The 12,615-nt window shown below is 39.6% G+C and overlaps 1 protein-coding gene across 1 annotated transcript; it reads right to left on the reverse strand.

Moving 5' to 3' along the window:
• Positions 1–1,024: 1,024 nt before the first annotated feature.
• CACYBP (calcyclin binding protein) lies at positions 1,025–11,557 on the reverse strand. Its single transcript, XM_060132946.1, has 6 exons — positions 11,307–11,557; positions 7,207–7,426; positions 5,038–5,134; positions 4,712–4,811; positions 3,053–3,150; positions 1,025–1,362 (listed from the first exon to the last, which is right to left on the reverse strand). The coding sequence occupies exons 1-6, from the start codon at positions 11,325–11,327 to the stop codon at positions 1,206–1,208; spliced, it is 693 nt and encodes a 230-aa protein (XP_059988929.1). The 5' UTR covers positions 11,328–11,557; the 3' UTR covers positions 1,025–1,205.
• Between the last annotated feature and the right edge of the window lie 1,058 nt (positions 11,558–12,615).

A 12,615-nucleotide genomic window follows, 5' to 3' on the forward strand; every position in this document is an offset into this window, starting at 1 on the left:
TTTTCTGATCTGTTTGGAATGTACCCATATGGCTATTTTTAGTTATCTCAATAAGAGCCCATCTCCTCCCCATAGTTATGAAATGCTATTTACTGTATTCTAAACCTTCCATACACCTTGGGTATTTTTTATTCTGTTCCATTGGTCTGTTTATTCATGTGCCAACATCACAGCTTTAATTACAGAGGTTTTACAATGTGTTCAATATTTAGTAATAGTTATCCTACATATTGGCTGTTTTTTTATGTTAATTTTAAACCCCACCAAACTTTACCCTAGTACTTTTACCAAATTCTCTTATTAAGTGTAGTAGTTTTGGATTTCTTCTCTACGCATTTAATTTGCTTTCTCTTTTCTAATTGCAGTGGCAAATAGCTCCAATACAACATAGTTATGGAAATCACAGGCATCTTTCTTGCTCTTACTTCTGATTTTAGGGGGAGTAATACCCTCTGAAATAAACAATTCCCCTAAAAGCCTGACTTTTCTGACATACATCTGGACATCTGCTACATGATAGGTTTTTATTCAGCACAATAGATGGATTTCATATTTTACTTTACAGTTATTGTTTTTACAAGCCATCTGATCCATGGCAAACCCACTTACTGTTACTATATGTGTATTCTCAAGTTTTGATTTAGTTCTAATTTATTCATAAATATATTTAAATCTAGAGAAAAATATTTGTGATTAGATTATTAGGGCATGTTAATTCATGGTATATACATTACTTAAGCTGTGAATAGATCAATCTCTGTAACAACCTTGAAACACAGGTATGAATTTGCATTTTATGCAAAAATTCACGTTTTATTTTTATTCTTACATTGGTGGGAGCTGATGTCAGAACTGGAAGGCAAGCAATAACTTTTGTTTCTACCTCTTAGCTGAACAAGACACACAATGTGGCATTTTCATTAATTAGGTAAGACTTGTTTCTTTACATTTCACACTAGAATACATTACCCTTTTCTTGAATAAAATGACCCGGTTACTAAGGAAACCATCTTTGGAGGGAGTGTTTGTTTGTTTAATAAGCATATTTTATTTAAATAAATCCTCCAACAGGAAATGGAGAATTCACTGCCTTTACTTAGACTGTGTAAGTAGTTATATGTGAAATTTATCTGTGCAGCTCACCAACATGTCCTCATTGGAAACATCGATATTTCCACATCACAGTTCCCAAAAAGACTAAAGTCTCAGAATTCTGTATCTCCTTTGGCTTGCTTCTCTCTTGATTCCACCCAGGCTTTATTAATGGTTCGCTTCATATCATCATCTCCATCTTCATAAATTTTCTTTAGAACATTCATTAATCCCTCACTAGGATCTGTTTCAGTGTCGTAGGAGGGCTTTCTGTTAAAAAGAAAACACACGCAATCAATAATGGAGGAATATATATAATGTACATGAAACATATAATAGTAATAATAATATATAGAATGTAGAAATATATATAAATAATCCCATTTACTAACAAATTTTATAGGTATGATTACTAAGTATGAAAAGAGACAAATTAGTATGTAGGAAGTACAAGAATGGGGGTAAGAGGAAGACAGAGTATCCAAACATACTCTGACAATCAAAACATGTACAGATTCATCTTAAACAATACATAACCACACTTAGTGCATCAAAGAATGGGCATCAAAAATGGTTAAGGGGGACTCCCCTCGTGGCTCAGTGGTTAAGAATCCACCTGCCAATGCAGGGGACATGGGTTTGAGCCCTGGTCCAGGAAGATCCCACATGCAGCTAAGCCTGGGCGCCACAACTACTGAGCCTGTGCTCTAGAGCCCACGAGCCACAACTACTGAGCCCACATGCCACAACTACTGAAGCCCGTGCATCCACAACAAGAGAAGCCACTGTAGTGAGAAGCCCACGCACTGCAACATAGAGCAGCCCCCACTCGGCGCACTAGAGAAAGCCCAGGTGCAGCAACAAAGACCCAACATAGCCAAAAATTAATTAATTTTTAAAACAACGGTAAGGGGTTATCTTGGGACTATGGGATTTTAGGTTAATTTTTAGCAGGAAAAGTAAAGAAATAAGCTTTTACTTTTCTAAACTTTTAATTTTCTTAAAAGCATGTTTCCTCATATAATATGAAAAACAATTTCATTGACAAAAAACAAACATATGTTATATATGGACACATACTGAAGCTCATATTTTTTAATTAGAAAAGCCTTCTCTTAAACCTGAGATACCTGAGTTTTGGACCTGGTGGTATAAAAGCACAGCCCTCAATGTAGTCAACACTTCTAGTTCAATCCGTATGCAAACTGAGCTCATTAACTTTATACTTAATTTTTCACTTAGCTCATTTATTAAGTGCCAGATTCTGTACTGGACCCTGGGGATACAGTAACAGTAAAACAGGTTCCTATACTCAGGTAATCCATTCTAGATTTAAAAGCAATTCCACAGGTAATGCCTAACACCTTAGCCAACCACATCCCAAATGCACACTGGCTATGGGAGGGAGGAGTGAGAGAAATGTGGATGGCTAATTGACTCAACGTAGTACATTACCTACTGCAGGAAAGCAGAGGAATGTTTTACCTAGGATGGAAGTATCTTTGAATAAACATTTTTCAGAATAGCCATTATTAAGGAGGATAAAAATATTCTCTTTTTCACTCTATACCAGTGATAGTGAAATTCTAACTATATATCAGAAACTTCTGTGGAATTAAAAAACCATATATGGGTATCTGGGCTACTATGGAACTACTGAAATGGAATCTCTCAGAATGAGCACAGCACCTATATAGCAGCACCACTGGCCCAGGGTTAAGAACCAGCACAAAAGAACCAACCACAAGTACAAAGATCTCCTTAAAAAGCAACTTGCTAGATACATGCCCTCTTCAGGTGCCCTCTGACAAGTGAAAGCAGATATAACTAACTGGGTTAATCAGAGGACATTAGAAGGTAAATGGTCAAATTGCAGACTATACACCTCCATTATTGATGAACATCTACAACCCTAGCACAGAATACATTATAATTCTTAAATAAATGAAAGCAGACTCACTCTTTCTCTTTGCATTCTTTTTCAACCTGAGTCAGGTAGTCCCACCGTGTGTTTTCTGCTTTCTTCCTACATAAGATAAGAACTGTATCTGTCTTGATCTGGAAGAAAAGTGGAAAACAGGTACAACTTAGAACACATGGAGATAGGCATGAATATTTAGAAAATAATTATTTACTCAATTACTCGAGTTACTGTTACGTACAGTAACAGTTTTAGGTGCTAGTAATACTTTTATGAATAGGCTGGAAAATCATACACAAACTAATTCCTTCAAATACTAGATGCTATCAAGACAAAGAGGATGTTAATGAGTATTGGGGAAGGAACTTCACTAGGAAAGCCTCTCTGGGGTGAAATGTGAGCTGTGGCCCAAGCTCCAGGAAAGAGGGCCTTCCAGACGGTTGACACAGGAAGAGATGATTCTGGTGAAAACAAGGAGGAGGAATGGCTGGATTTTGATGATTGAAGGAGAGAATAAAACAGTAAGAGGGGTCAGAGACAGGCAGAAAATCATGTAAGGCAGTATTGGTTAGGGAGTTTGCAAGGTGAGCAGAAACAGCAAGAATATACAGCCCTTTCAACAATGATCCACATAACTCTAGGACTCTTGAGTAATACTTCAACATGTGATTAGCGGACAAAGAAGGGAGCAGGGAGTCACAAGTTAATCATTAAATTATATTCTAATATTACCTTTAAGCTGCTACATAACTCTATGTAAACACAGACAGCAGAATGGCACATCTGTGTACCAGGGGCATTAAACTTCATTTATTTAAATTAGGTAGGAACAGAAGGATTATCTGAATTAGTGAAAAATGAATAATGCTGTTTCAAAGACAGTTTATTTCAATTTTGTAAAACAAATTATTATTCCCATTGTACAAATGAGAAAGCTGAGGTATAAAGTGATTAAGTGAGCTGCCAAAGGTCACAATTAATATGTGATAAAACTGGCATTAAAACTCAAGTCTGGGCTTCCCTGGTGGTGCAGTAGTTGAGAATCTGCCTGCCGATGCAGGGGACACGGGTTCGAGCCCTGGTCTAGGAAGATCCCACATCCCGCGGAGCAACTAGCCCCGTGAGCCACAATTACTGAGCCTGCGCGTCTGGAGCCTGTGCTCCGCAACAAGAGAGGCCGCGATACCGAGGCCGGCGCACTGCGATGAGGAGTGGCCCCCGCTTGCCGCAACTAGAGAAAGCCCTCGCACAGAAACGAAGAGCCAACACAGCCATGAATAAATAAATAAATAAAAATTAAAAAAAAAAAACCTCAAGTCTCATTCTTAACCACTTTCAGTTTATTCAACACCCTCCTGATTCTAATGCAATATTCTTATAATCTATTTTTCTAGAGCAGGAGCTGGCAAACTTTTTCTGTAAAGAGCTAGATAATTAGTATTTTAGGCTTTGTGGGCCACACGGTCTGTTGTAGCTACTTAACTCTGCCACTGAAACACAAAAGTAGCCAGACAACACATACACAAATGAGCACTGATATGTTCAAATAAAACTTTATTTACAAAACAGGCAACAGGATAAATTAATTCTAGTTCATCTTAATTCTAAACTGGCCAGGTAATTTCATGAGGTTTCACAATGTTATGAAAAAAATATTATGACAATTATGACAGTATTACAACAAAAAAGTAAACCTACCTTTTTTGAACTGCCTTCCACAGAGATGGGTTTCAAGAGATTGTTCACAATCATGGAGTAACTCTTCCCATTTAGATTCTTTACCAAAAGATCAAATGACCTACAACACAATAGTGAACACTTTATCTTTCTGGTTCTGTGAAAGGTGCTCTTCAGTCGTTGTGGAAATAAAGCCAGTTTTACTTTAGGATGTGCACCTGGCCATCCCAGATGATAAGACTCAACCTTTAAAGCAGATGTAAAGGATAATTTTAAATTTAAGCAGAATTTTAGAAGCTGAAAAGAACCCATAATAAGGCACTGTCTTCCCCATTATGAGAACTCACCTCTCTGTGAAATGCACCTGCACATTCTCAGCGGGGACTTGATGAACTCCAGTTAAGGTAATGTAGATTTTCACAAACTTATCTGACTGATCCCATCCTGGTTAACAACAACAAAAAATGGACCATGAATAAAGTCTGATACTATCTCTGGAATAGCAAATGCACACAGCTCATAATAAAACTCACTAAGATAAAAATCTAGTAATAGAAACATGAAAGAAAGAAAGATATAAGAAGCTTTTTAGATGGAAAAATTGAGCTTCAAAGCAGTTAAGTAATCTACCCAAAGTTAGGCATCTAGCTAGTGAAACAGCCTGGATTCAAATCCAGGTTTACTGAACACAAAGCCCATGTTCTTTTTATTCCTTAGAGTAAGCAATATGATCGTTAAATACTTCCTTAATTGTAGCTCATTTCCCCTTTTTATGGATATAATTTTGTCCTATTCCTAAATATTGATAATCTCCACCAAGCTGGATGGCTAAACATCAGCTTTGTCTAATCAGTATTAGCTAATTCCATAATCATTTCTACTTCTCTAAGCAGTTCAACAAATGCAAACCTAGCTTCCTCAATTCCTTTCCCTGATAAAGCAGAATATAAATTTAGAGTCAAATTCATCCAAATCTGCCAATTTAATTAACCTACCAATATCTAGAACTTATTTCATTTTTTTATTATCAAGCTAGTCTCTAACCTATATGAATTCTGCTAACAGAAAATACACAAATGTCACATAAAAAGCACATCATATAATAAAATATATATTTATCTAGTTATTGTACTATATGACTTTTTCTTAGTCCTATAGAAATCTAGTGTTAATAATAAAAAAAAAAGATGTTCTAGAGGGTTCTGTACTTCATTTAGTTACTTACCATCCGTTCAACCCATCCTCCACAATGATAACTATTTCTCCCTAAACACAAATTTAGGTTCCTAGTTACTATGCCAGAATCCTACCACCTTCAGACCAGTTTCCTATCGTCAACGAAGTACACAGCGTATCTCCTATAGTACTGCAGTATATCACTTAAACACAACACACACACTGCTTTTTGCTATGACGATACCCAAAACGCATGATGCGTTTCACGCCTCTACTCATGTGCTTTGCTCATGCAATTCCCTTCTTTTCTTCATACTTGACGAACTCACCTTTTAAACTCAAATGTCTCTTCTAATTCTCCCTGACTGTTCCTCCCCTCCAGCAGAATTACTTTATCAGCTATATTCTCATAATACTTCATAAATCTCTATTCAGTTAATGAAATATTAAGTACTTACTGTGTGCTAGATATTGTGAGCACAAAGGAAAATAAGACTGTCCCTGCCTTCGTGAGAGCTCATTACTCAGACTTCAAGTTGCATTGCTTCCAAAATAAAAAAAGTCTATAATCAATTTAGGGAAAATGGTATTATGACATTGTTATGGCATTAATTGTACGTCTATGTCCCAACCACACCATGAGCAGGGATTGGGTCTTGCTCACTGTTGTGTATCCACAAGTCCAAGTACAATAAAGGCACATACTAGGTGCTCAAAAATGTTGTTTGAATATAACTGGATTCTCTTCCTCAGTTAATATCGGTGATTGTTTGGCAAACAGAAATGCAAAACAGGAAGAAAAACAAAAACAAAAAGCTGTGTCCAGGGGCTTCCCTGGTGGCGCAGTGGTTGAGAGTCCGCCTGCCGATGCAGGGGACACGGGTTCGTGTCCCGGTCCGGGAAGATCCCACATGCCGCGGAGCGGCTGGGCCCGTGAGCCATGGCCGCTGAGCCTGCGCGTCCGGAGCCTGTGCTCCGCAACGGGAGAGGCCGCAACAGTGAGAGGCCCGCGTACCACAAAAAAAACCAAAAAAAAAAAAAGCTGTGTCCATATATACTGAATATATTTCAGAATAGGTTCCTTCTTGCTGCTACTCACCATTGTACTAATCATCTTGCTCTCTTATTAATTAATTAGCTTTTAGAATGCAGCATTTTCTTTTTAATATCTTAAAAAGCATCTTATTAAATAAGAACTAATGGGTCTTCTCTTTAAAATCACCAAAAACAAACACTCAAGACTATTAAAAAATTGATTTTGTTAGTGGGTCACTACTAAGGAATACATTGCTCAGAGGCAGAAATAACTGTATAGAGCTGTATGTAGGGGCGAGTCATACCATAATTACTGATTTTCACTGTATATCCTGTTGTAATAGGAGCAACCACAGCAGCTGGCTTTTCGTTTTCCAGAAGTTCTGCTTTCCTCTGTGATTTCTGCTGCATCTTATTCTTGATTTCTGTCTCAATCCTGGATTTTTCAGCTGTCAGGGCATCACGTACTCTTTTTCTAGTGGCTTTTTCCAGCAGCACCTTCACCTCTTCTAGATCTTTCTGTAGCTGTGTTAAAATAAAAGATAAGTTAGCTATGATAAATAAGACAATAGTTTGATATTGTGCATATCGGTCATTTCAATTTACTGAATAAGAGCTAAGAATAGGAGGTTCATTTAAATTTCCTAGGGTTGGGTAGCAACAAGGATTCTTTCCTCCAGCCTACTGAATTGTAAATAACTCAAGATTCCTTTCTTTTAAAAAGGAAAACTTAATCTTGAAGTAACAATAGGTAATCAAGCCAAATTTTTCCAGTTTGGTAGACTGTTATCTACCTTTGTTTTAAAACATTTTATTTACAAGATACGAGTGTGATTTATAAACATTTTCTGATTATAACATGAAGAAATCCAACAAAAGGGAATCGTGAATTTCCTTGTAACATCCAGTCCTAGTCAAGAGATATTAGGAATTTTTTAAATATTGAAATAAAAGAGATGAGTGAGTACATGGTAAGTGTGGTGAAATGCTACAGCAACTTGACTGAGGTAATACTCTACTTTCCGTCAGTGATGCGTCCTCACTGATCTTCCTACCCCTAGTAATACACATAAGAAAGTTTAAATTTTTAAGACAAAAGATAAAAAAATAAAGACATATTTCTTCTTCTAAGAAGTTAGACAACTTCTTAATTTTAAAGCTCCTGGTTAATTTTACTGTCAAAAGTCTGGGACTTGGTTGCACAGTAGAGAATGAAAACCTGGACAAACAATCCAACGTGCAATGCACTCCTGGATCACTGAAAAAGCCACCTGTTTTTTTCTTCTCACGCCAATACACTGCCTACCCAAGTCTATTTCTATTACTTTCTAGAGACAGAGTCAACATTGTGTTAATTTAAGAGTTAAAGACACTGTTAGAAAATTAATGGGCTTAAAAACTTTTTTCCAGTTACCCTCTGACTTACTGCAAATGCATGAGATCTTTATAAACAAGGGATTCATTTCTCTTAAAATGACTTTACATTCTGGCTTGATACTAGCTAGCAATCTGACAGGAAGGCTTTGACATTATAGCCTGAGATCATGTAAGGCTCAATACAAAAATCCTTAAATGCTTGGTAACTTAGTATAATATCCAAAGTACAGCTCGAAAGTCTTTAGATTTCTTGAGTCTTAGAAAATGCAAACCAGAAAAACAAATGCTTTTCTTTTATCCCAAGTCTTTTATCTCATTTAACTCAGATGCCCTTGTTTCACCTATCTGTAACTGCTAACTTGGTATAAAAAGTCCAACTGTGCCCAGTCTCCTGCCCAAATTCTATCCCCACCTCCCAAAACTCATATTACTAAGAAAAAAAATTGCAAACTCATCTTTAAAGCATAGAACCAAGATGCTTTTAGTGCAAAGCAATCTTTTTTGTTATAATAGCTTTCAAAATTCACATTCATTCTAATAAGATGAAAAAAAAATTAAAATGTTAAATGAGTATGATTTGTTTCCAGAGTAAGGATTTAGTTAAAAAAAAAAAAAGTAAACGTATAGAGTCTAAACAAAAGGTTTTACTTCTTGACTGGAATAGGACTCCTTTTTCTAGGAGACTCAGAAGAGAACTCTGAGAATTAAGCAAGAGATCCCCAGGCCCTCTTTACAGCCAGTTTGGCTCTACAGTACTACAAAAATAAGATATCCACTGTTAAGTCTGAAGCAATTTACAGCAGGCCTGTTTAAGGTAATTCCTCAGTTCTTCTCTGTTATTTGCAGATCTGAAACCAGTAAAATTGATCCCTTTGGTGCTTTTCCTGTACACATATTTAAGATGCCTTAGATACAGCATTTCTTACCTAATTTATCTAGGCATTCACTTGTTTTCCTTATGCAAAATCACACCTCCCTTTTATCCCTATCCATAAACACATTAAAGCTTTCTCTTCTAATCTATTTCCAAATTCTTCACTAGAAAGCAATAAAACCAAAGTGCCTCAAAATAGGCAAAGACCTTGTACAGACATTTCTCCAAAGACAGACAAATGGCCATCAAGCGCATGAAAAGATGCTCAACGTCATCAGGCATTAAGGAAATGCACATTAAATCCACAATGATACACCACTTCACATCCACTAGGATGACGAACAACAACAAACTCCAGCAAATAACAAGTGTTGACGAGGATGTGCAGAAATCGGAAGCTTCATACACTGCTTGTGGGAATGTAAAGATGCACTTTGGAAAGGAGTTTAGCAGTTTCTCAAAGTTAGTTACCATATGACCCTGCAATTCCACTCCTAGATAGATACACAGAGATTTGAAAACGTATATCCACATAAAAAGCTGTACACAAGTATTCATAGCAACACTGTTCATAATAGCCAAAAAGTGGAAATCATCCAAATGTCTATCAATTTATGAATAAACAAAATGTGGTAATATCCATAAAAAAGATTATTCTGCCATAAAAAGAAATACATGTTTCACCATGGATAAACTTGAAAACATTATGCTAAGTAAAAGAAGCCAAAAGTAAAAGGCCACACATTGTAAATCTCCATTTGTATGAAATGCTCAGAATAGGCAAATCCATAGAGACATAAAGTAGACTGGTGGCTGCTGAATGGGAACGAGTAATGGGAAGTGACTGCTTAATGGCCACTTAATGGGTTTCTTTTGGGGTTGATGAAAATACTCTCAAATTATATAGTGGTGATGATTGCAAAAACACTGTGAATATACTAAAAAGCATTGCACCATACACTTTAAAATGGTTAAAAACTGAGTTTCATCTCAAACAAAAAAAAGTGTCCCTAAATGTATACACCGCAATTAGAAAGCCCCTTACTTTAAAGAGGATTAATACTGAACACGCCAAATGTAAGACTGTAAAGTCACTTCAGAGATTCTTTCCTCAGGGCACATGGTACCACAAGGCCAATCTTTAACACCTAACAAACTTGTGTCAAGTTATCCAGAATAACACACATAGTTTTTCTTCATTTAAAGCAAATTCTCAGACTTAAAAAGTCAAATGTGAGATTTCCCACTCTTGTTCATATTAAGCAAAAAGATTTCCAGAGAACAAATCTAGTCAATGGATACCCAACACTTTACTGTGAATAACAGTACTGTCATCTTAAGTCAAAAAAAGAGCAATCCAAGTTTATTATTCCCATGCTGTAACTGTGCAAACTAAGTCTCCAAAAAAGTTAAGCTGCCTCTGTTTAAAGAGCTTAAAAGAGAAAAAGCTATTTCCCACCACTAGTTACAACTAACTTTACAATTTATTTTTAAAAACGCCTATAGCAGATTGTTTTGTCAAGCACTGTTTTGAACATTTAGAACTATTACTTGGTCTTTACAACCCTATGAAAAGGATACTGTGACCCAGAGAACCACCATAACTTGCCCAAAGTCTGTGTAGAGAAAAGATGACTAAGAGAATTTAAGTGCTGGGACCGAAGACTTCTCACCTTCCAACTGCCCTCTACCATGGAACGACACTCAGTTTTTGTAATCAGCTTTAATTTAACAACGCTTCACGTCCTCAGGCCAGTGTAACGCGGGCGGAAAGGCCCTGAGGATAACGTGAAGGTGACCAGCCCTCAGGTCCACCATCGGACCTACCTGCCGCCGGGAACCACGACACATACCCCCGCTCACCTACACCGCCGACCAAGGCTGAGCCGGGGGCATCGGTCGTCAACTTTCCGGGGAAAGCGAAGGCCCCGAGGCCCGCAGTGGCCGGGTCGGCAACGGGGCGCCTGCAGCTGGGCGGGTGGGAGGCCAAGGGGAAGCGCGGGAACCCGAGTACCCAGGAAGGCGGTCCGACAGGCAGGTGTCGCGTGCGGCCGCTAGGCAGGCAGCTCCGCACGGGAAACGGCGGTGGGGCGGGAGACGGAGCGGAAAGCTCCAGGAAGGGCGAGCGAGGAAGATGAAGGCCGGACCCCTTACCTCCTCCACAGTTGAAGCCATGCTCGGGCTGCGTGAGGGAAGGCCCCAGCTGCAGCGGCGCAGGGGCGAGAACAGCAAACGCCGCACTGACCGCGCTCACCCCGAGCGCAGACAGCACCGGCACCTTTCACAGTGGCCGCGGCCTGAGGGCACACCCGACCCTGCGAGAGATCTCGGCCCGCCTCCCGCACGCGGCGCCTCTAGAACCTTCGCGAGTCCTTCGAAGCCACCCCCCGGGCCCAAGCACCGCCTGCAGGGCTCGGCCCCGCCCCGCCTCGCCCCGCCCCGCCCACCTCGCCTCTTAGCAAAGCTCAACTCTCGCGATAAAACCGGAAGTTCGAGAAGAGAAACGCCTCTACCTCCACGCCGGGGCAACTGTACGTAATATACTTTGACCCCGTAGGTTCCGGCTGCGCAGTCGCAGCTCAGAACCGCTGCTTTCGCGTACCATAACCCAACCCCGGAAATCACGCACTGATCTTCGGGGGTCCAAGCCGGAAGTTGACTAGAGAGTCGGCTGTTTCCGTGCTCTCTAGGACCCAGTACCATCGAGGCGGCCATCTTGTGTAAGGTTAATCTGTGAAGTGCGAGAAAAGGACAAAAAAGGGGAGGAAAGGAAACCTGTTTATGCTAAGACGGGACAGAATGAGAACGTTAAGTGTGCTGGGTCCTGAAGGGAACAGTTTTATTTTCAGTGACTGCTGGCGCTCTGGAGACGTCATGATTTAGCCTGTACGACGTGGTGACGTCATCATGGATTGCGGGAGGAGGTGGGGTTGCGTTGGCTATGTGACGGGACCCAGTAGCCCCGCGGGGAAGTAAGCGTGCTAATATAGCGGGTACCTCCGTGTGTCACCGCATTTCGGGTCCCGGTTTCCCCCCTCCTAGACTGTTGAAGGCCTTCCCTAGTACCTTCACCGACCATTCTGCGAGTCTCTAGTTGTCACCCAGGTTTGGATTCGGTTTAAGTGAGTCTATTCGCCAAAGAAAATGTGGGCTGAGCTTTCCTGGGGCTGCCTTCTGCTCCTGTTCTGGCTCCCGCAATCCCGCTATGTAAGGCCCTTGAGAACCACCACATTTTCAGACTGTTTTAGCCTCTGGCAGACTGAAAATGTCTGCAGCCCCGTTGAGAGCATAAACAGTAACCCTGGAGAAGTCAAAAAGCCCACACTCAGCTTAATATATCGCCGGAGGTAGCGATTAGAATCAGCACGTCAGAGGAGGAAAAAAAGGACTAGAAAAAGGCAGGCTGACCAGTATGGTAGTAAAGAATCTGAAGTACCGCACAAAAACAAATTACAGCTACGTA

This window comes from Lagenorhynchus albirostris, chromosome 2 (assembly GCF_949774975.1).
Source record: "Lagenorhynchus albirostris chromosome 2, mLagAlb1.1, whole genome shotgun sequence".
Lineage (NCBI taxonomy): Eukaryota > Metazoa > Chordata > Mammalia > Artiodactyla > Delphinidae > Lagenorhynchus > Lagenorhynchus albirostris.

Coding starts and splice junctions, on each gene's coding strand:
- CACYBP (XM_060132946.1), bottom strand. CDS start 11,327: ATGGCTTCAACTGTGGAGGAG. Junction 5,135..7,206: donor AGTGAAAATCAGTAATTATG/GTATGACTCGCC, acceptor GTTGTTAACCAG/GATGGGATCAGTCAGATAAG. Junction 1,363..3,052: donor AAAGAATGCAAAGAGAAAGA/GTGAGTCTGCTT, acceptor TCTTTTTAACAG/AAAGCCCTCCTACGACACTG.